Source organism: Aquarana catesbeiana, linkage group LG09, assembly GCF_042186555.1.
Source record: "Aquarana catesbeiana isolate 2022-GZ linkage group LG09, ASM4218655v1, whole genome shotgun sequence".
NCBI lineage: Eukaryota > Metazoa > Chordata > Amphibia > Anura > Ranidae > Aquarana > Aquarana catesbeiana.
This window is the reverse complement of record NC_133332.1, coordinates 190,126,693-190,149,968: the sequence shown is the minus strand read 5'-3', so window position 1 is coordinate 190,149,968 and position 23,276 is coordinate 190,126,693. Positions and strand designations below refer to the sequence as shown.

At 40.8% G+C, this 23,276-nt stretch overlaps 1 protein-coding gene across 3 annotated transcripts in view; it reads left to right on the top strand.

Annotated features, from left to right (window-relative positions):
* Positions 1-23,276, top strand: part of TMEM255A (transmembrane protein 255A) — a 212,514-nt gene that overhangs the window by 102,206 nt on the left and 87,032 nt on the right. For all 3 annotated transcript variants that reach the window (XM_073599440.1, XM_073599438.1, XM_073599439.1), the window contains 4 exons: positions 5,008-5,085; positions 8,598-8,686; positions 16,316-16,475; positions 19,392-19,535. In XM_073599440.1, the coding sequence (XP_073455541.1) occupies positions 5,008-5,085; positions 8,598-8,686; positions 16,316-16,475; positions 19,392-19,535 (471 nt within the window). The remainder of the gene's footprint in view (positions 1-5,007; positions 5,086-8,597; positions 8,687-16,315; positions 16,476-19,391; positions 19,536-23,276) is intronic.

Below are 23,276 nucleotides of genomic sequence, written 5' to 3'. Positions count from 1 at the left end.
TGAGATCCCTAGTAGGGAAAAGGGAAAATGGTGCATGAAAGTGTATGAAGTAGACCAAAGCAAAACAAGAGAATAGAAAAAAAAGAAAAAGTGAAAAATCACATGAAAATCCTGCAGTACCCCAAAGGGGGAAGGGTGAAAGAAAACAAAGAGGTGTGCAGTCTGGGTGATAGAGAGGAAATCACAGGGATAGTTAACTGGTGACATCGCAGATGCTCTGAGACATGATGTGTGAGGAGAAAAACCAGAGTGTGAACAAGACTTCCAAAGGGGGTATAAGTAACACCCAACACTCCCAGGGCCCTTCCCATACATAATCATTGATAAGAAACCAGCACTCATTGTTGCCTGGAAAAGTAAAGAGTATAGTGGATACAAAGTGAAAGTGAAACATACCACAAAAGGGAAAGAGAATAGAAAGGTGAAAAAATTGCATGAAGAACATGCAATTTCCCAAAAAGGGAGAAGGGTGAGGAAAAACCAAAAAGGTGTGCGAAAGGGAAAGGAGCTCCACAAAAGTGAACTGACAGGACCAGAAAGTAAAGAGTGGGATGGTGAAAAGCAGAAGGAATGATATGGGGGATGTGTTGCCTACTAACCAAGAGAGGTAGGCTGTGTATGGTGTCCAAAGGAAGGAGCAGAAGCCAAATGCTTGAACTACCCAAAGATGGAGGCTATATAGGCGCCGCTGCAGAAGACCCATCAACGTCACACTTATGCGAGCAAAGGGAAAGGGGGGTGCCATCACCAATGCGGAAGAGCCGCCTGGTGGTTTGGCGCCAAACCGAGTACCATAACGCTGAATGATCGCCGGCAAATGCAGTGCCACAGAGCTCGGTGCGGCCCGCCGGCATGAGAAGCTTGACGTCGACACGTAGTGTGCGCGCACCCAACCCCCGCTAGGGAAAGGGGGGAAGGGAACGCCCGCAGTGCGCTTCGCAGCTCCCGGACCAGAGGAAACCCAAGACTGGGACAACACAACCCACATCCAGACCGCTGCCAAAGCACACACAAAACCCAGAGGGATCCTATAGGGGGGTGGGATAAAAAAATGGTATATATAAAGGGCCATAAATATATTTTATTAATTATCATGGGAAAAAAATTAAAAATAAAATATAAAAATACAGCATGAAATAATTACAGAGCAGGAACATAATATTACATTAGGCAGCCCAAACACGTGTACTTCCATCCCTGATTAAATTTCTAAAAGTGGGGTCTATGGGACTTTCCCCTTTGGGGTACTGCATGATTTTCATGCGATTTTTTTTTTTTTTTCACTTTTTCTTTTCTCTTTATGTGATTTGGTCTACTTCATACACTTTCATGCACCATTTTCCCCTTTTCCCTACTAGAGATCTCACACACTGTTATTTAACACACATATCACTCACTTTTTTTATTTACTTTTTACAGCCCCAATTTGTTTTTTGCTCACCCATATATCACAGCCTGATGCATGACTGTCCTTTGGAGGGTTGCCTGTTGGGCTGTTTGTTGCCTAACAACATATCATCTCAGCTTCCGGAAAAGATGTTCCCCATGCGGGGATACTCAGGTCCCTCAGTACCGTATCAATTGCACATGGATACCCTGTAAGTATTATATGGGGTGTTTTACCCATATTTCTTTTTTATTTTTCATACTTGTGACTATATTAGACCAACTAGAAGTGCATAATATATCATTACAGAGATATCTTACACATGTACACGCTTTCTCCTGATGAGTGACATCAAGTCACGAAACGCATTGCGCTAACAGACGCCGCGTTTAAATCGTATACTGTATCCTACCACGTCATTGTGAATTCTGTTCATGCATTATGTATTTGATTATATTCCAATCATCTGCTATTAAATTTTGGGCTTTTATATATGTATCATGTGCTATCCATTTTTTGGATTATTTATGAATTATGTATTTATGTATGAAATAAAGTTTTTCATTAAATATTTTACTCTATGCAGGTATCTAATTCTGTGGGTAGTATATTAATTTTGTATCAAATATGAATTATTATGAGATGAGGTGGCACAATGGTGTAGTGGGGTAGCACTCTCACCCAAGACACTACCTGCCTGGAGTTTGCATGTTCTCCCTGTGCCTTTGTGGGTTTCCTCCGGGTACTCCGGTTATCTCCCACACTCCAAAGACATGCTGGTAGGTTAATTGGCTTCTGTCCAAAATTGGCCCTAGTATATGAATGTGACTATGTAACAAATGTCCTACGCTTTTACACATACAGTGGCTTGCGAAAGTATTCGGCCCCCTTGAACTTTTCAACCTTTTGCCACATTTCAGGCTTCAAACATAAAGATATAAAATTTTTGTTTTTTGTGAAGAATCACCAACAAGTGGGACACAATTGTGAAGTGGAACGAAATCTTTTGGATTTTTGAAACTTTTTTAACTAATAAAAAAATGAAAAGTGGGGCGTGCAAAATTATTCGGCCCCCTTGCGTTAATACTTTGTAGAGCCACCTTTTGCTGCGATTACAGCTGCAAGTCGCTTGGTGTATGTCTCTATCAGTTTTGCACATCGAGAGACTGAAATTCTTGCCCATTCTTCCTTGCAAAACAGCTCGAGCTCAGTGAGGTTGGATGGAGAGCGTTTGTGAACAGCAGTTTTCAGCTCTTTCCACATATTCTCGATTGGATTCAGGTCTGGACTTTGACTTGACCATTCTAACACCTGGATACGTTTATTTGTGAACCATTCCTTTGTAGATTTTGCTGTATGTTTGGGATCATTGTCTTGTTGGAAGATAAATCTCCGTCCCAGTTTCAGGTCTTTTGCAGACTCCAACAGGTTTTCACCCAGAATGGTCCTGTATTTGGCTGCATCCATCTTCCCCTCAGTTGTAACCATCTTCCCTGTCCCTGCTGAAGAAAAGCAGGCCCAAACCATGATGCTGCCACCACCATGTTTGACAGTGGGGATGATGTGTTGAGTGTGATGAGCTGTGTTGCTTTTACGCCAAACATATCGTTTTGCATTGTGGCCAAAAAGTTCGATTTTGGTTTCATCGGACCAGAGCACCTTCTTCCACATGTTTGGTGTGTCTCCCAGGTGGCTTGTGGCAAACTTTAGACAAGACTTTTTATGGATATCTTTGAGAAATGGCTTTCTTCTTGCCACTCTTCCATAAAGGCCAGATTTGTGCAGTGTACGACTGATTGTTGTCCTATGGACAGACTCTCCCACCTCAGCTGTAGTTCTCTGCAGTTCATCCAGAGTGATCATGGGCCTCTTGGCTGCATCTCTGATCAGTCTTCTCCTTGTCTGAGCTGAAAGTTTAGAGGGACAGCCAGGTCTTGGTAGATTTGCAGTGGTCTGATACTCCTTCCATTTCAAAATGATCGCTTGCACAGTGCTCCTTGGGATGTTTAAAGCTTGGGAAATCTTTTTGTATCCAAATCCGGCTTTAAACTTCTCCACAACAGTATTACGGACCTGCCTGGTGTGTTCCTTGGTCTTCATGATGCTCTCTGCGCTTTCAACAGAACCCTGAGACTATCACAGAGCAGGTGCATTTATACAGAGACTTGATTACACACAGGTGGATTCTATTTATCACCATCAGTCATTTAGGACAACATTGGATCATTCAGAGATCCTCGCTGAACTTCTGGAGTGAGTTTGCTGCACTGAAAGTAAAGGGGCCGAATAATTTTGCACGCACCGCTTTTCAGTTTTTTAATTGCTAAAAAAAATATCCAATAGATTTCGTTCCACTTCACAATTGTGTCCCACTTGTTGGTGATTCTTCACAAAAATTTAAAATTTTATATCTTTATGTTTGAAGCCTGAAATGTGGCAAAAGGTTGAAAAGTTCAAGGGGGCCTAATACTTTTGCAAGCCACTGTATTATAGATATGTTAATTTTAACTCCACACAACACTTGACCCTCCGCGTACTTCATTTAAAGTCCCACTTCCTTGTTCTCATTTGTATATGTGTATACTTACCTATTTTTAGCCCACTCCAGTCTGGTCTCGTGATCCCCTACCGGGGAGAGAGATTGCTAGGAAATATAGGAGACGTAACATCAACTATAGGCTCCCGTGTCCCAGCCATTGTTGGTGGTCCCTCTTCTCTCCTGCAGCTACCACTGACTGATACAGCCTGAAATTTGGTAAGTATACACATTTTTTTACACAAGTTAGTCGGCATTGGTAGCAGGACATTTCTGGGGAAGTTATGTGCACCAACCGTGTACAGAAGGCCTGCAGGTCGCCATAGAGCAATTTAACAGAAAATTACAGCGCTGTGTATTGAATAAAAAATAGTAATAAATGTAATTTCAATTACAACATGGCTTGTGTAGCCATTGTACTGTATATGCTATATTATTATTATTATTATTATTATTATTATTATTATCAAGCAAATTGTTTTTCTTGTTTTCTTCTGCATTAACCCTGTTGATGTACATAACAAAAGGCTGATGGTGATAGATGATCTTTTATCTTTTTTAACCTTATAAATGGTAATTATAAAATTGAAAGTATTCAGCCAAATGTGTTTTTTTTTTTCAATTTTTATTGATTTTTAAAAATTAAAGTGTATTTCTAGCAAAACTGTTATTCTTAGCTTTGGATAGTACTAGAAAGGGTTAGAACCCCTTTTGAGTTTTTTATTGATAGCTAGGGCTCTATCAGTGCAATTTCCCCACACCGCCTCTCTCAAGAAGTGAGAGTACACATACAACAGCAAGTTTGTGTACGTTTTCAAGAGCAACACGGGTAGAAATAAAAACACTTTTTTAAATTTATATAAAACTGCTGTCTGTCCAGCCATAGCTGAAAATTATTTTGGCTGGAATTTAATTTTAATACATGTTTTCATTTTCTGATTCCTGTGATAATTCACCCATAGCCTAAAACAATGTAGTATTTGGTGACACAATATTGTTAAAATAAATTAACTCCCAAGAATTGTTATAAAAATACATGAATGAAAAAAAATACATTTTTCATTTGAATTTTTATTTTCTAAAGGATCTTAGACCAATCTATGCAGGAAAATGTCGATACTTTAGCTCTTCAGATGAGGATCACTCCACTGATACCACTGAGGTAAGTTAGATGACATGACCTATACTTAGGGTTGCCACCTCATCCCTTTAAACCCAAACACATATTAATTACACAGGTTCTGTGGCTGATTAACCACTTCAATACAGGGCACTTATACACCCTTCCTGCCCAGACCAATTTTCAGCTTTCAGCGCTCTCACACTTTGAATGCCAATTACTCAGTCATGCAACACTGTACCCAAACAAAATTTTTATCAATTTTTTCACACAAATAGAGCTTTCTTTTGGTGGTATTTAATCACCACTGTTTTTTATTTTTTATTTTTTTGCGACATAAGTGAAATTAGAGTGAAAATTTTGAAAAAAAACACTTTTTTTAGTTTCTATGATAAAATTTTGCAAGTAAGTAATTTTTGTTCATAAATTTGGGCCAACATTTATACTGCTACATATCTTTGGTAAAAATAACCCAAATAAGTGTATATTATTTAAACTGTGTGAAGGGTTTAGAGCACTTTCACACTGAGGCGCTTTACAGGCGCTACAGCGCTAAAAATAGCACCTGCATAGCGCCTGTAAAGTGCCTCTCCTGTGTCTCCTTTCACACTGGAGCGGTGCACTTGCAGGGCGGTAAAAAAAAGCTGCATCTTTGCAGCACTATAGGAGTGGTGTATTCACCGCTCCTAAAGCGCCCCTTCTCATTGAAAACAATGGGGCAGCTGCCGCTGCGTTTTGCTGGCGGGTTTAAACCTTTTTAGGCATCTAGATGGGGTTAAAACCACCCCGCTAGCAGCCGAATAGCGTCACTAAAACTACGGTAAAGCGGCGCTAAATATAGCGCCACTTTACCGCCGATGCCCACAACTCCCCAGTCTGAAAGTAGCCTAATGCCCTGTACACACGGTCGGATTTTCCGTGTGATAGGACTTTGTTGTCGGAAATTCCGACCGTGTGTGGGCTCCATCACACATTTTCCATCGGAATTTCCGACACACAAAGTTTGAGAGCTTACTATAAAATTTTCCGACAACAAAATCCGTTGTCGGAAATTCCGATTGTGTGTACACAAATCCGACACACAAAGTGCCACGCATGCTCAGATTAAATTAAGAGACGAAAGCTATTGGCTACTGCCCCATTTATAGTCCCGACGCACGTGTTTTACGCCACCGCGTTCAGAACGATCGGATTTTCCGACAACTTTATGTGACCATGTGTATGCAAGACAAGTTTGAGCCAACATCAGTCGGAAATAATCCATGGATTTTGTTGTCTGAATGTCCGATCAATGTCTGACCGTGTGTACAGGGCATTAGAGTCTACAAGCTATGGTGCAAATCATTGAAAATTGATCACACCTGATGACGGCCTTTCTCATTTCTTGAGGCCCTGAAATGTCAGGAAAGTACAAATATCCCCCAAATGACCCCTTTTTGAAAAGTAGACAGTCCAAGGTATTTAGTAGGAGGCATGGCGAGTTTTTTGAAGTTTCCCACAATTCTATGGAAAATTAATAAATTATTATTATTATTATTTTTTTTTACACAAAATTGTCATAATAACAAGTTATTTCTCACACACAGCATATGCATACTTGCAATTGCACCCCAAAATACATTCTGCTACTCCTCCGGAGTATGGCGATACCACATGTGTGAGACTTTTTCACAGCCTGGCCACATACAGAGGCCTAATAAGCAGGGAGCATCATCAGGCGTTCTAGGAGCATAAATTACACATCTAATTTCCTAACAACCTATCACACTTTCGAAGGCGCTGGAGCACCAGGACAATGGAATTACCCACAAAATGACCACATTTTGGAAGCAAACACCCCAATGTATATTCTATGAGGCATACTGAGTCTTTTGAACGGTTCTTGTTTTTTCCAAAAGTCTTCAAAAAACGTGGAAAGAAGATGAAAATGTATTTTTTTTACACAAAGTGGTCAATTTATAAGATATATCTAACAAATAGCATGTACATAGCAAAAATTACACCCCAAAATACATTCTGCTACTCGTCCCGAGCATGGCGATACCACATGTGTGAGACTTTTACACAGTCTGGCCACATACAGAGGCCCAACATGCAGGGAGCACCGTTAGGCGTTCTAGGAGCATAAATTACACATAAAATTTCCTAACAACCTATTACATTTTTCAAGACCCTGGAGCACCAGGACAATGAAATTACCCACAAAATGACCCCATTTTGGAAAGCAAAAACCCCAACGTATATTCTATGAGGCATAATGAGTCTTTTAAACATGTCTTTTTTTTCCAAAAGTTTTTGGAAAACGTGGAAAGAAAATAAAAACCTATTTTTTTTTTTTTTTTTTACACAAAATTGTCAATTTATTAGATTTTTCTAACACATAACATGTACATAGCAAAAATTACCCCCAAAAGCACATTATGCTACTTCTCCTGAGTATGGCGATACAACATGTGGGAGACCTTTACACAGCTTGGCCACATAGAGAGGCCCAACATGCAGGGAGCACCATCAGGCGTTCTAGGAGCATGAATTACACATTTAGTTTCCGGACTACCTATCACACTTTTGAAGGTCCAGGAGCACCAGGACAATGGAAAAACCCACAAAATGACCCCAATTTGAAGGGGAAACACCCCAACGTATATTCTATGAGGCATGGACTGTATTCGGGTTATCTGATGGTGACAGGTACTCGGGTACTCTGATGGCGACAGTTACTCGGGTACTCTAGCGACAGGTATTCGGGTACTCTGATGGCGACAGCTATTCGGGTACTCTAATGGTGACAGGTACTCGGGTACTCTGATGGCGGCAGGTATTCGGGTACTCTGATGGTGACAGGTACTCAGGTACTCTGATGGTGACAGGTACTCGGGTACTCTGATGGCGACAGGTACTTGGGTACTCTGATGGCGCCAGGTACTTGGGCTGTGACAGGTATTCTGATGAGCTGTGACAGGTACTCTGGGGCTGGGGACAGGTACTCAGGCTGTGACAGGTACTCTGGGGCTGGTGACAGGTACTCGGGTTGTGACTGGTACTCTGATGGGCTGTGACAGGTCCTCTTTATTTGGGGGAGATGGGGCACTCTACTGTACATTTTCGTTCTAGATCTCCTCACACATTGCGGAGAAGAACCCAGAAATGGCACTACAGCCGTTTGTTGACATTTGTAACCGGCTGTGATTGGACGCAGCCGGTCATGTGGTAAAGAGCCAATTTGATTGGCTCTTTCCCCTGATCTGGGATGGGCTGTATCCGAGGGACATGCCTCATCGCCGAGAACCGGGGGACGTCATATGACGGCCATCCGGAGGAAGGAGATGTTCCTGCCGGTGTCATTTTACAATGGCCCAGTATGGAAGTGGTTAAGGTGCTAATTAAACGCATTTGGTGCCTTATCTGCAATACATTAGCCTCAGAACCTGTGTAATTCATATGTGTTCGGGTTTAAAAAGATGAGGTGGAAACCCTACCTATACTCCTCTTGATTACAACTTGTAAAATGTTGATCCATCACAGTTTAGTTTTTGATTTCCTCTCTCTCTCAGGTGATGTGCCAGATGCCAACTCGAGGATCTTGTTCGTTGAAAGTAAAAAGCAACACATGTTATTGCTGTGAGCTATATAATTGTGGGAGGTAAATGACTATGCCATGCCTTTTTTGGTGTATGTTTGCTGTCATATTAATATTAGTGATGGGTGACTTTTGGGGCTAAAAGGAAAACTTTGGGTAGCTGGGCACTGCAGTGGAGAAAAAAAGAGTGGGTAGCTGGGCACTGCAATTGAGGACATTTAAGAAAGCAACAGAAAACAAAATGTAAATACTGTGCAGCGAGAGAAGGTCCTTTGGAGGCAGATTTGAGGTTGACAAAGAAAAATGCCAATCATTTAAATTACATGCTTGGGAGATACCTTTAAGCTGTATGTGGTGTTACAGAACAGTATAATTTTCATGCACAGCATCAGCAGCACCATATTTTGTCATGACATATTTTGGATGTTTGGGTTTTTTAACTTTTACATAGGGGCGCATTGATTGGAAATTTTGGTACCGAAACCGAAAATGCACTTTGCCGAAAACCGAAACCGAAAATGAGTTTTAAAAAAATATATATTTTTATATATAATTGTATTATATTTGACTTTTTAATTAATATTATCAATTTAAATTAACATGAATTTATTGTTGGCCATTATTGGCACTTTTAGTCATGTCCACAGTCTCTAACCATCTCTTGTTTCATGTCCACAGTCTTTAACCATCTCCTGTATCATGTCCACAGTCTCTAACCATCTCTTGTATCAGGTCCACGGTCTCTAACCATCTCTTGTATCAGGTCCTCAGTCTCTAACCATTTCTTGTATCAGGTCCACAGTCTCTAACCATCTTTGTATCGTATCCACAGTCTCTAACCATCTCTTGTATCAGCAGCCTTTGCAGTGCATTTTAGATGCAGCCTACCAGTGCATGTTAGATGCAGCCTACCAATGCCTGTGGATGCAGCTTACCAGTGCCTGTCAGATTCAGCCTCTTACCAGTGCTGTGGATGCAGCCTCTCACCAGTGCCTGTGGATGCAGCCTACCTGTGCCCAGATCAGAGCGGCAATCTCCCGCTGTGTCAGGAAGCTGGAATTTATTTGCCTGGGCCGCAGTAACAATGTCTCGCCTCCTATGATCACATCTATCACAGGAGGCGGGATAGCCATCTATCACAGGAGGCGGGACATTGTTACTACGACCCAGGCAATTCAGCTCCCTGTCACAGGGAGGTCGCTACTCTGCAAGGAGAGGAGGAGGGAGGGGAGGACAGGACCGGGAGGACAGGACCTTGAGCCGCCAGGATGACACCCTGCAATGGGCAGCACCCGGCGGCGCGGCCACCGCTATTGCGCATGCGCAATTATCAGCATTTTTTTCTTTTGGCAATATGCCAAAAACACCATTTTCGGCCAAAGTGGTTCAGCCACCAAAATTTCGGTGCATCCTTACTTTTACATTTAGCTAAGCTTAAATAGCAGTACCTCAATCTGATTCTTTTCAGCTTGAAAGAAGAAAGGCTTTTTTAGTTAGTTTTCTGACACCTGATTTATTTTTTTATCAAGCAGTTATAGGCATAAACTGATCCATGGAAGAAGCAGCCACAACGGAGTGCAACACTGTAGTACCTTAAATGTTTATTAAACCCTCACACCCCCTCCCATTTCCGTATCCCCAAGAGAGAGAGACAAAGCACGTTTTGTCTTGCAATTAAAATTTTAAGTATTTTATCTGAGAAAGTAGGCACAAATAATTTATAGAGGCTGGACAATATGTATGTTAGCAGCTTTGTTAAGCTGCAATATTAGAAGCAGAGATGAAGCAGGTTTATTATGAAATTAGAATGTATTATCTGAGAGACAATGGCCACAAATATTATACAGTGACTGGATATTATGTAAGCAACTTGGTTTGGCCAAAATTTATGAGGAATAGATGAGGCAGGTTTTATTTTGAAATAACCGTTAAAGCGTATTATCCAAGAGACAATAGCAACAAATATTGTACAGTGGCTAGACAGTATGAAAGCAGCTTGGTTAGGCCATAACCTAAAGGGCTGAGACTGGGTTCAAATTGAAATATGAATTTGAGTGTATTAGCTGAGAGGCAGTGGCCTTATATATTGTACAGTGGCTAGATAGTATGTAAGTAGCTTGGTTAGGCCGCAATGTAGGCGGAGAAGACTAGGCAGATTTTATCTTAAAATACACATTAGAGTGTTTTTTATTTGAGAGACAAAAGCTACAAATATTGTGCAGTGGCTGGACAGTATGCAAGCAGCTTGGTTAGGCCACAATTTAAAGAACAAGGCAGGTTTTATCTTGAAAAACAAATTCTGAGAGATAATACCCACAAAAATTGTACCGTGGCTGAAAAGTATGTAAAAAGCTTGGCAAGGCTGCAATATAAGAGGGAGAAATGAGGCAGGCTTGAAATAAATATTAGCGTGTGATATTTGGCTGCAAACCTTTGAACACAAAACAAGATTTACCATGCAATATTAGAACTTTTGCAGCTTGGGTTGAGCTGCAGAAACAATATGTGGCAGCGTTACAGTGCTTGGGCATCAGAATAGATCACAGGCTTCAAGACTCAAAGCAGGATCCTGTAGCAAACATTAGAAATTTTGCAACTATGGTTGAGCTGTGGAAACATTGTGCAGCATCTTTACAGTGCTAGAGCACCAGAATAGGCTGTAAGTTTCAAGGCACCACACAGGATTTACCCTGGAGCAAACATTAGAAAGTTTTCAGCTGAGGTTGAGCTGAACAAACTTTGTGTGGCACCTTTGCAGTGCCTGGGTACCGAAATAGGTCACAAAGCAGAATTTACCCTGTAACAACCATTCAAATTTTTGCAACTGAGTTTGAGCAGGGAAAACATTGTGTGGCACCTTTCCAGGGCTGGAACTCCAGAACAGGATGCAGACTTCGAGGTGCAATGTAGCATTTACCCTACAGCAAACATTCAAAATTTTGCATTGTGGCTTAATGCTGGTTTTGCACAGTATATAAACAGCTTGGGAGGATGAGATGAGGCAGGTTTAAAGCGTTATTAAACTCAAAACCAAAAATGTAATATATTGCAGCTTACCAATCATTAGATGTGGTGGCTGCATTCGTTTTCTTTTTTTAGGCATTTTCCCCTCTGTTTTCACCCTTTGATCTGGTCAATAACACCTCCTTTACTCAAGTGCCCCCACTCTTGAGGAATGAGCATGGGGGCACCTTTGGACAGCAGCATTGTCAGTCTGGAGTGAGAGTAGTGTTAAATGTTCTAGCAGAATTACACTAATAAATCAAAGCCAAACCCCAGCTTACACTTTATAATCAGTTACAGCAAACAGTTTTTTTTCTTTTAGGATAAAGACTTTACATGAATAAAAACTGATCATTTTAAGCACCCCTGATAGTGTTAAATGTTTTGTCTCATCCCTGTAAACCGATACATCTGGAAGAGAGCTTGTTCTTTTGAAAAACAACAGACTTATTAGCTGGATCTGGATTGATGAAATTGAAAGAAAAAAAGCTTAAAAAAGTAAACTAATACAGCCATCTCATGTAAGAACTGATAAGCTGAAATATAATACATATTTGCATTTGACTTTAATACAACATTATTCTTCAAATAAACATGAAATTGTATGATTTGAAAGACAATAGTCATATATATTGTAGAGTGGGTTGACAGTATTTTAGGCTGTAATATTAGAGGGAGATATGTCAGGTTTTATCTTCAATAAACATTAGCGTATATTTCTGAGAGACAATAGCCACACATAATGTATGGATACATATACATGTATGGCTGGACAGTATGTAAGCAGCTTAGTTGGGGCACAATTGGGGGAAAGACAAGACAGGGTTTATCTTGATGCTGATACTGAGAGTAGTGCATAGTGACTGGACAGTAAGTAAATAGCTTGGTTAGGTCACAATATAAGAGGTAAAAATGAGGCAGGTTTTTAAAATAAACAGAGTGTATTAACTGAGAGATAATATCTACAAATATTGTTTAGTCACTAGACAGGTTAGGCAGCAATTTAGAAAGAAGGAGAGATGAGGCAGAGTTGGAGGCATGTAGATCATCGCAGGGGATCCTACAACCATCAGGAAATGTGACAACGATGTTCTTATGCAGCACCTGCTCAGAGCATCCCTTTTGGGCTCCTTCTAGGATGGTGGCTGACATTGACCATTTTATCCCTGTATTGAGGATCTAATTCCTACTTTATCGTAGCTCACCATTTTTGTTTGCCTTTTCAAAAGGTGCCAAAATGCTGCAAATCTAGTCTCTGCTGCATGGCCAATGTTGACTTCCATCATGTGGGGATGTCACAGATGAGGCAGTTGGCAGGCAGGTGATTTTGGTGGTTCACTTCTGCCAGGTGAGCCAGTTACAAAGAGCCAGAGTATGAGGTCAGTGAATAGGAGAGGAAGTACCGTATTTATCCGCATATAACACGCACAGGCGTATAACACGCACCTTCATTTTAGGAGGGAAGTTTCAGGAAAAAACTTAAATTTTAAATTAAGAATTTTGAAGCAAAATAAGGGTCATTGCCCATCAATGCAGCCTCACCATTGTCCATCTGCAGCCTGATCCATGCCATCTGCAGCCTCACAATTGCCCATCAATGCAACTTGATCAATGCCCATCTGCAGCCTCACAATTGCCCATCAATGCAGCTTGATCAATGCCCATCTGCAGCCTCACAATTGCCCATCAATGCAGCCTGATCAGTGCCCATCTACAGCCTCACAATTGCCCATCAAAGCAGCTTGATCAATGCCCATCTGCAGCCTCACCATTGCCATGAATGCAGCCTGATCAATACCCATCTGCAGCCTCACCTCAGATTACTGCTGCCTCGGAAGGGACAGGGAGAAGGGCAGGATGAGCGCCGTCTCTTGTTTACTCAGCGGCCTCTTTAATACAAAGTCCCGCCTCCTGGACCGGCTTCTATGATAGACAGAACAGTGGTCCAATGTCGCTGAGTAAACAGGAGAATCTCGCTGTATGTAATCTAACGGCATTCGTCCCACCCCCCTCCCCGTTCCCTCCTAGGGAGCCCAAATTGCAGTATCGGGGTATAACACGCACACAATATTTGCACCCGATTTTCAGGGTGAAGAGGTGTGTGTTATACGACAATAAATACAGTAACTGCACTGTCACCACTGGAAAATATATATTAGAGCAGCAACACCAGCTCCAGGGGTGTGGTCCATCCTGCATCCTTCATAGGCACCAGAAGATTGATCTAGCATGCTGTGAAGGATGTGTAGCATCCCTGCCCATGCTCACTGTGTGGTCCAGAGACACAGATACATTAGGTTCCACATATTGGCAGAGGGCAGGGATATCCTTCTGGTCAAAATAATGGCCTTCACCGTAATGTAGAACAGACAATAAAATCACAGAAGGGGCTGATTCCAGAAGCTGGAATCTAGCAGCTGCAAAGCCAGCAGTTCTGCCAAGCTGTCATTACACTGGGGATGGGGGTGATTTGGGTACATTTTTTTCTTTTGCTCCAACAGCTACATATGGGACAACTGCCATAGGAAGAATGCTGCTAGAGATAATGTAGTGGGTGTAGGAGAATTCTGCAAAGGGTCAAGGCTTCACTTGACCCTGCTCAGCATAGTAGAGAACAAGAAGGAAAAGTGCTGGCCTTTTGCTGCCAACTTGTCCCATTGAGGTACTGCTTCGATTGAGCTCTGTAGTACAGAATGATGTGTTGCCTCATGCAACGTGGTACTAAAATGGCTGGTACTTTTACCATGGCCCATATGCTGCAGGGACAGGCTGCAGATCACAACAGTGCCGTCGGCACCAGATATGTTAAAACATGCTTACACAGCAGAGTTCTGTGAACAAGCCCTGGGGATAGCAGTACCCAGTATTTGGGGGGCAGGGCTGCCAGATTGATTAGGATAGCTGCTCCCTCCATTCCTCCGCAAGCTGCCCCTGTCCCTGGACAAATTCCTATCTCATAGCTGACCTGTCTCCCCCCTCAGAACTTTCCTGAATTCCAGATATTTCCCACTTCATTATCTACCCCTTGCCCATTGCTGGAGCTCATTTTACAGTAAGCTCCAGCTGCTAGAACATCAATGCCGCTTGCTGCTCCCTGCCGATGTCCCCTGATTGCTATGTAGCTGAATCCTCCTTGCTTTCTGAAAATTGTTGGTCTTTTTTTGTTTATAGCACAAACAATAAAAAAAAACATAGAGGTGATCAAATACCAACAAAAGAAAGCTCTATTTGTTGGAAAAAAGGGCATAAATTTTATTTGGATACAGTGTCCGCGTAATTGTCAGTTAAAGTAACGCAGAGCTGTATTGCAAGAAATGGCCTGGTCATGAAGGGGGGTAAATCTTCTGGAGGTCAAGTGGTTAAAAAAGGTTGGTGTAACTGACATCATATCATAGGTAACCATTTTAATCTGCAGATGAATGGAACTGAGTAAATACAAAACAACAATAATCCTGAGCACCTGTTGGAAATGGCCTGGGATGCTGACTGACACCATGACTATATGTGGTCAATGACGTCACTCAGTTCCCTGATCACTGTGTACAAACAGAAATAGGCAAGGGAAGGAACTGTCTTGTAGCGCCAGTTTTTTCCCCAAATGTATTTTTTCCTGGAGTACATTCTACAGATGTGCCACTTCTTGTGCATGTTTAAAGCAGACCTTCAGTCATTTTTTCAACTTTCCATCTATTAAATCTTCTACCCTTGTTGTTTTAACTTTGGATAGTAAAACATTTTTTTCTGCCAGTAAATACCTTATACGGCCCACTTCCTGTTTCTTGTCTGCTAAAAAGCCTAGGCTTATGACTTCAAGCACAGCTCTCTCTCTCACTCTTGTGAGAGTTTGCCAGGAAGGGAGAGGGATGAGTCATAAGAGGGCCAATGAGAGCTGCGGGGCTGCAAAGCTGAAGTTGTGTGTGTAAATTCAGGAAGTGAACAGGCAGCAGCTTCAGCTGCCCACAGTCAAAATGGCTGCAGCCCGACTTAGTGGAGGGAGATTTCTGCAGCATATTTGGCAAGTACAGAATCACAATATATATAAAATAATATGCAAAGTGGATGTAGGGAAGCTTCAGAATGGCAAAGATGTTTTTATTACAAATTATGTGAGCAGACTGCAGTTCCTCTTTAAGGCATCACCAAAGCATTTAAAGTATTTGTGTATTTTTAATGTTGCCTTTTAAGCAGCATTAAAAGACCTGCTCTCTGCTGAATGAAATTTTCTTTTTGCATTTGTACATGGCCCCCATGGCAGTGTCCAGCAACTACCTGTGTCATTTTGTTTTATCAAAAGCTTGCCAATTGGCCTGTAAAAGAGACAAAAAAATTGCAAGATTTATCTCCCATTGACCTCAGTGGGGTTTGAGCGCTATGTTTGGGGGTTTGCGGATTTGCCACCGGGTTCCACAAATGTCCAGCGAACTGAACATTGCCCGGTTCGCTCATCCCTAGTATTGACCAGGCGTGCTGCCACTGAAGTGCATATCAAGGACATGGGTATGCTGTCTGGCAGGGATGACTAGATCACAAATCATGCCGGATAGAATTAAAAGAGTTCACACTGATGTGTGAGTTCTCCTTTCACTGTATGTTTGTATCCATATTGTTAAATCAAAATTATTTGCAGAATTGTAAAAAAGATTATAAATAGATATATTTAGATTATTTTCTCTTTTCCAAACTCTTCAGGGCTGGAGTAACAGGACTGTACTATGAGTATATGGATGTAAAAAGCTGCCAAGATGTTATACATCTTTACCACTTGCTCTGGTCAGTCACTATACTGAACATAGTGGGTTTATTCCTGGGTATTATAACAGCCGCAGTACTCGGAGGATTCAAAGACATGGTATGTAGATAACTTTTTTCTTTGCGCTACTAATTTCGAAATCACCAAGTGCCAAAATCCTGCAAAAGTACTGTTTGATGAAACTGATGTTTTTATGTAATGTTATCCCAATCTTGCCCTTCCTGATAGCCCTTTAACCATGTTTTAACACTGGGAGGTTGGGCGGACTTCCCGATGACTAGTTGGCTGTCACAGGGGTCACATGAGCGCCTGTCCCGCTGGTTAATAGAGACCGGATGCATGCTCTCTGCACAATCTTGGCTGCCATAGAAGCATATGAGTAGCGTGTGGCCTTTTAAGGCCCACCCTCCCTGCCTGCACACATATAGCATGCGTTACAGGATTGGCAAGAGGTTAAAGTGACTTGGTCTCTAAAATAATAACTACCAACAAAGTGCCCACTACACAAAAGAAGGTTCATACGTATCTCTCCTGCTGTCAGTGCCGCCAAGCTGCACTGTGTTGCAAAGAAACCACTGCTGAAGACTCTTTAGCATTCAGAAACATACTGGTATATCAGATGCCTGGCTCCCCCACTGCACTCAGTGTTTGATCTGCCAGCCCCTTCATTACTTCTATGTTCTGTAATGATGTATGGACTGTCAGGACGAACCACAGATCACAGTAAGGAATCAGGAATTAGACATTGCTGCGGGCTGCAATACAGCACAGACTGGAGGCACATGCAAGGTATAGGAAGTATGAACTCACTATGTTGTAAATGAGTATTCTACCAACAAGGTGATTTTAACTACTTCACCTCTTTGGACATACTACGTATGTCCAAAGGGTGAAAGGTTAGACTGACAAGTTGATGGCTGCAATAGTGAAAAAAGAAAAGTGAAAAAAGTGAAAGCAATCTGGCAGCTATATAGCGGCTGATCACTTTCACAGTGCGGGTAGCACACCCACTGGGACATTATCGGGCGCTTCCATATGGTGGTTGGGAGAAGACCAAAAAACATCTGTTCTTTGATCTCCTCCACTCAGAATGAAACTGGAAGTGACTATGATTTTGTTACTTCCAGTTTCAAAGCCAACATCCTCTGGCTGATTCAGCTAGAGAAGCATCTAACAGAGCAGATCTCTGGGGCAGGGAAAACATTGGGGTCTATTAGACCCCCAATGTCTCTATAAAGAGTACCTGTTGTCTGCCCAATGCTATCACATTGGGAGTTTGATAACCCCTTGTGATAGCAATAAAGTTAAATAAAAAATAAATTAAAAAAGTAAAAAAAATATTTAATTGTATTAAAAAAATCAAATGTATTTAAAAATAAATAAATAAACGTAATGCCCGCTGCCCTGCATGCACCCACAAACATGAGTGCAGGGTGCGCACGTATATGTGAACAACAGTCACACCAAAAATGCAAGTTATTGGTGTGAATGTCGGAGTGAGAGCTAATAATTCTAACACCAGAGTTGACAGTTAACTCTAAACTGATGAGCTGTAAAGGCTTTTAAACTATTGATTCAAAAATAGTGTTTCCTATGGAGATTTTTGGGTACAATTGCTTGTCATGTTATCACGGACGCATGTAATTTTAAGACTTGGCATGTTTGGTATCTATTTATTCTATGCAACCCCATCTTTATATTTTACCAAAAAAATAGGTATTATATTGTGTTTGTGTGTACTAAAATTAATTTAATTTAATTTTTTCCCTAAATATATGGGTTTGATAAACAGTTGCGCAAATATTTAGCAAGATAAAAAATTGCAACTACTATCTTTTTATTCTACAAGCCCTTTGCTTTCAGAAAACATATAATGTTCTGGGGATTTTAAATAATGGCCAACAATGCAGATTCTTACATGTGAGCAAAAAAATGAAAAAAATTCTCTAGTGCCAAATTGGTTTAAAGGGACTACCACCAAAGCACTTAGGTAAAAGGTAAGGGTAATGCACAAACATGCATTTCCTACCTGTACTAAGCATTCTTTATGCAGTCCAGTTTGTCTTTGCTAGGTAGATGTTTATTTTAGGTGCTTTATAATGGTGTATATGTTTCATATAATTCTACTCAAAAAATAAGTTGGCATTCTTCTCTATTGAAAGAATACTGACTAATAAATTGGATCCACTAATAAATTGGATCCACAATTCTCATCAATGAACCACATGTTGGGATCGTTGATTTAAATTATACTTTAGAAATTGTGACTTTGTTGTAAGTAGAAAAAAGATTGAGATCATTTTATATGCTTATAGTTACTTGGATGGTGTAACTAAACGTCCCACACTCCGCTTGAGTGCTTTTGTCATACACTGCTTCCTTTCAGTCTGAATATAGATATCAGATCTTCCAACCGCTTGCAACCACAAACTAGGCAGTACTCGTTTTGGCTGCTGACCATGAACTGTTTATTGAAACACAGAGATAAGACTCGGGATAATCCCCCCCTTTGCATTCAGGGCAGGATAGACTGTCCAATCAGCAGGGAGAGCTGTTAGAGGAATCCCCTCCCCCAGCAAATACACATACACATTCCATAATACCCAAGGCAGACAGACACAATAGAACTATTGAATACAGCCACACCCAAAACGACCCAGCAAAGAGTCCCCAACAGTATAAATATATACAACATTCCAGTGTGGTTGTACAGTAAGTCTGACTAGTACAGATCAGACTGGGGTTCTCGGTCACCCTGTGCCCCTAATCGACACAGGGTGACTTAGACATAGGAGGTGCATGGGGAGCTGAAGCAAGGGTTTCCCAACCTCTCCAAGGGATTCTGGGTTCCACAGGCCCCACAGTGACTACTGTCACAGATGGCCAATCCTGCAGCATCTTTTTTTTTAACACAAATTAGACAATTTAGAAGATATTGTGTTTGAAGATATTGAAGTGTTTTTTTTTTTTAATGACCTGGTATAAGAAATAATATAAACTTCTCTCTTCTTATAGAATCCTACTATTCCTGCCATTAGTTGTATTGTTGAGACCCCACGTCCTACAGTGCAATACAACACAAGACCACCAGTGCCGTCTTACAACACTTATTATCACAGCACTCCACACCTGCCACCTTATACTGCCTATGACTTACAGGTATGTTAAGACAACTATCTGCAACACAAGTATCCAGCTTAAATGAAAAATGGCCATTAAAATATTACTTTAGTCCTTTGGCCATATAAAAATAGACATACTGTATATTATGTAATAGGAAGCAGCAGGGGAATAAGCACAGAAAAAAGTTTAATGGGATGAAGGAGGTGCCAGTGCTATACGATGATTGATGGATTGGAGGTATAGAAAAAAGATAAAGTAAAAATTAGAGGAGAATTGAAAAATATGCATATAATGAACTTATTTATGAATGTCTTTACAGTAGAACTATTCATGAATCCTATACAGGGAACAACATGTTTCATATATGATTTATCTATTTATGGGCTCAATCACTGCTCCTTTACACTAAGCAGAGAGGGGGCTAGATATACAGTGCCTTGAAAAAGTATTCATACCCCTTAACATTTTCCACATTTTGTCATGTTGCAACCAAAAACGTACATGTATTTTATTGGGATTTTATGTGATAGACCAACACAAAGTGGCACATGATTGTGAAGTGCAAGGAAAATGATAAATGGTTTTCAAAATTTTTAATAAATAAATATCTGAAAAGTTTTTCAAGGCACTGTATTAGTTAGTAGGTTTGTAAATTTAACATGTTTGAAAAATAATATAACCTTAAAAGCTCTGTTTTTATTGATGCATAAATATATATGTATTTTTAATGCAAGCAGTTTAATACTTTAATTTGACATAGTGTCAGCCTTTTGCGGTCCCTTTAATACACAGCTTAGAGTGGGAGAGGAGTAAGCAGTACAGGGAGCCAATGTATGACAAGGAACATGCTGGTAGGAGGAGAAAGCAGGATGACAATGAAATGTTCTCATCTCTGTGATGGTTCTCTTTGACTGTCCAGTCATAGGCTGGTAGTAGGCCATGACAGCCTGTTCTCAGGGTAATTGAGTTGAATGAAACTAGCTGTCATTCAGTTTGGAAGACTGGGGACATCTAGTGGTGGAAAATAAGTACTGAAGGAGATCGTTCAGGATTTAAGGTGAGTATTGCAGAAAATTATGTTTTTTTAAAATTTGTTTCACTGGACAATTAAAGTGGTTGTAAACCTCAGAGAGGTGAGTCTATTCCAAATTCTTTCTAATATTGGTCCTGAAGTGGGGTGGATTCCTATGATTTTACCTTAAAGCAGTTGCATAATGCATAATAATTCCATATGATATACTTTTGGTTTCATAAGTTGAGTGTTTTGTTTCCGTTATGATACATTTAAGTTTACAGATGTTCTCCTGCAGAAATAGTGTTGCAAAATCAAAAGCAACAGACTGTTGTTGCATGGTCTGAATTTGCTGCCAGGCCTCCAATAAGTAATTTTTTTTTATACAAAGTTAATTTAGTCTGATAGAACATATATTTAAAATAGTAAGAAAATCTCCACCATTTATTTGTAAAGCATGGGATTTGGGCTATTGTTTTGATGTTTATACGTTTTTACACTAATGGCTTACATTCTTTTAATATAGGCATGCAATATTTGTTTTACAAAAAAAACAATAATGCAAAACAAGGCAAACTGTCTGTTTTTGAAACCTCAGAGAAAGCCATTTGATGAGCCCATGTTGAAGGTTAAAGCGCCACCTGCTTGCTCAAAAGGAGATTACAATATATTGTGATATTTCATATTTAAAAAGAAAACTATAGGCAAAAGCTTTTTTCATATTGGATAGAGTAAGGGAGGGTTATAACCCCTGTTTATTTATTTTTTGCCATCTGTGCCCCATTGGAGGGATTTACCTTCACTTCCTGTCCCACATCTAAAACAGGAAGTGAGAGGAAATCTCTGCAAATTAAGGGAATCCCATGGGGGATCACAACTTGCGTCCCCATTGGAAAGATTTCCCCTCTATTACTTTTCGGGGGACAACCCAAAATTTGGGATTTTATTTAATTTTCACTTTCAATACTAATGGTAAACAGGACAAATAGAGAGAGTGAATCTCCCTAATGGGGGCATAGACAGCAAAAAAAAAAGCTGACAGGTGTTGTAATCCCACTCCATCCAAAACTAAGGCTGGGTTCACACCTATGCGAATTGGATGCGGGTTCCTCACATCCAATTCGCATAGCAGGGGAATGTGACCGGCTCTCTGTGGAGCTGGTTCACATGTCTCCAGAAGCGGCTACGGAGCGCACTGCAGGGAACCGCTGTGCGTTTTTGCCTCCATTTCAGGGTCGAATTCAGGCAAAGATTCTGCCCTGATTCGTCCCTGAAACGGAGAACAGGGACGGACAGCGTTGCTGTGCGATACGCGGCCGGTTTAGGTGTCAACCGAGCCTAAAGAAAATGTTTTGTTTTTAGTTATACTTTAACTATAAAAAGTACCTTTATTTCTTTACTTTACCAAAATAAGGAAACAAAATATGTACATACCCACTTGACATTCTCTTTCAATCACTTATAAGCACAATATTTAAAGTGACTTTAAGCTCAAAAAGCAAACATGTCATATATTGCCACCTACCAATCTTTAGATATGGTGGCTGCATTCGTTTTCTTTTTTAGTATATTTTATCTTTCTTTTTCTTTCTATTTCATCTGGTAAACCAGCCAGTAACACACTTCCTGTTTTAAGGTGTCGGAAAGGTAGTAAAGCAGACACCTTTGGACAAGAGCATTGTCAGTATGGGGGAGGGTAGTGTTAAGCCAGGTAAACACTTATTGAAATTCAGGAACTGGATGAACATCAATCTGTGCGTAGCCCTCTCTTTTCATCAGAAGCTGGTCATTTGACTGCTTGGAGGGGGGGGGGGGGTGTTATCCCTGCTGTCAGAATACAATAGCGTAGCAGGGAGACCCCTGTGTTCCACATTGCTTGTGTGAATGCAGGAATCTGTGAGGTTTTTTTTTCTCGTTCGAATGAAAAAAGCTCAGTGTGCATACCTAACTATAGACTAGCAGATCAGAAGGACCACTAGACTAACAGACTGAAGTTGAACTCCAGCCAACAATTTGTAAGCAGTTACAGAAAACTATTTTTTGTTTGGATAAAAGTTTTACATAAATGAATAAAAGCTAACCATTGTAAGCACTCCTGTCAGTGGTAAATGGTTTGTCTCTTTAACTCAAGGGTGGGCAAATTGCAGCCCTCCAGCTGTTGTGGAACTAGAGGGGGTCCCCAGGTTACGAACAAGATAGGGACTATAGGTTTGTTCTTAAGTCGAATTTGTTTGCAAGTCGGAACAGTACCCTTCTTAAGTGCAAATCCAGTCTTTTTTTTATTTTTGTATAATTTTCTTATTTTTTAATTTTATTTTTCTTGTTCTTTACTTTTTTTTAATTACTTTTTTATTTTATTAATGTAATTATTACGGTATTTCTTATTATTTTTTTATTTTTATTTTATTTTTTTTATCAGTTTTTTTTCACTTAACTTTATTGCTATTACACAGGAGAAAACAATTCCCTGTGTGATAGCAATTGGAGGTGACAGGTAATCTTTATTGACCCTGTCACCTCCAAAACAGGAGTCCTAGCACTGTGCTAGATTTCCTGTCACAGCTGAGAGGGGAGGAGCACAGCTCTCCCCTCTCACTGTTTACATCGGCGGCAGGGACAGGAGACACAGCAGGGAGATGGATGGATGGTGAAAGCAGCAGTGTCTGCGATCCGCGTCCATGCAGGCCGGCCGCGGTGCACCTCCGCGGGCAGCGGCGCAGGAAAGACCGGGGATCTTGGAGGCTTCACTAGGTCGGACAAGGCTG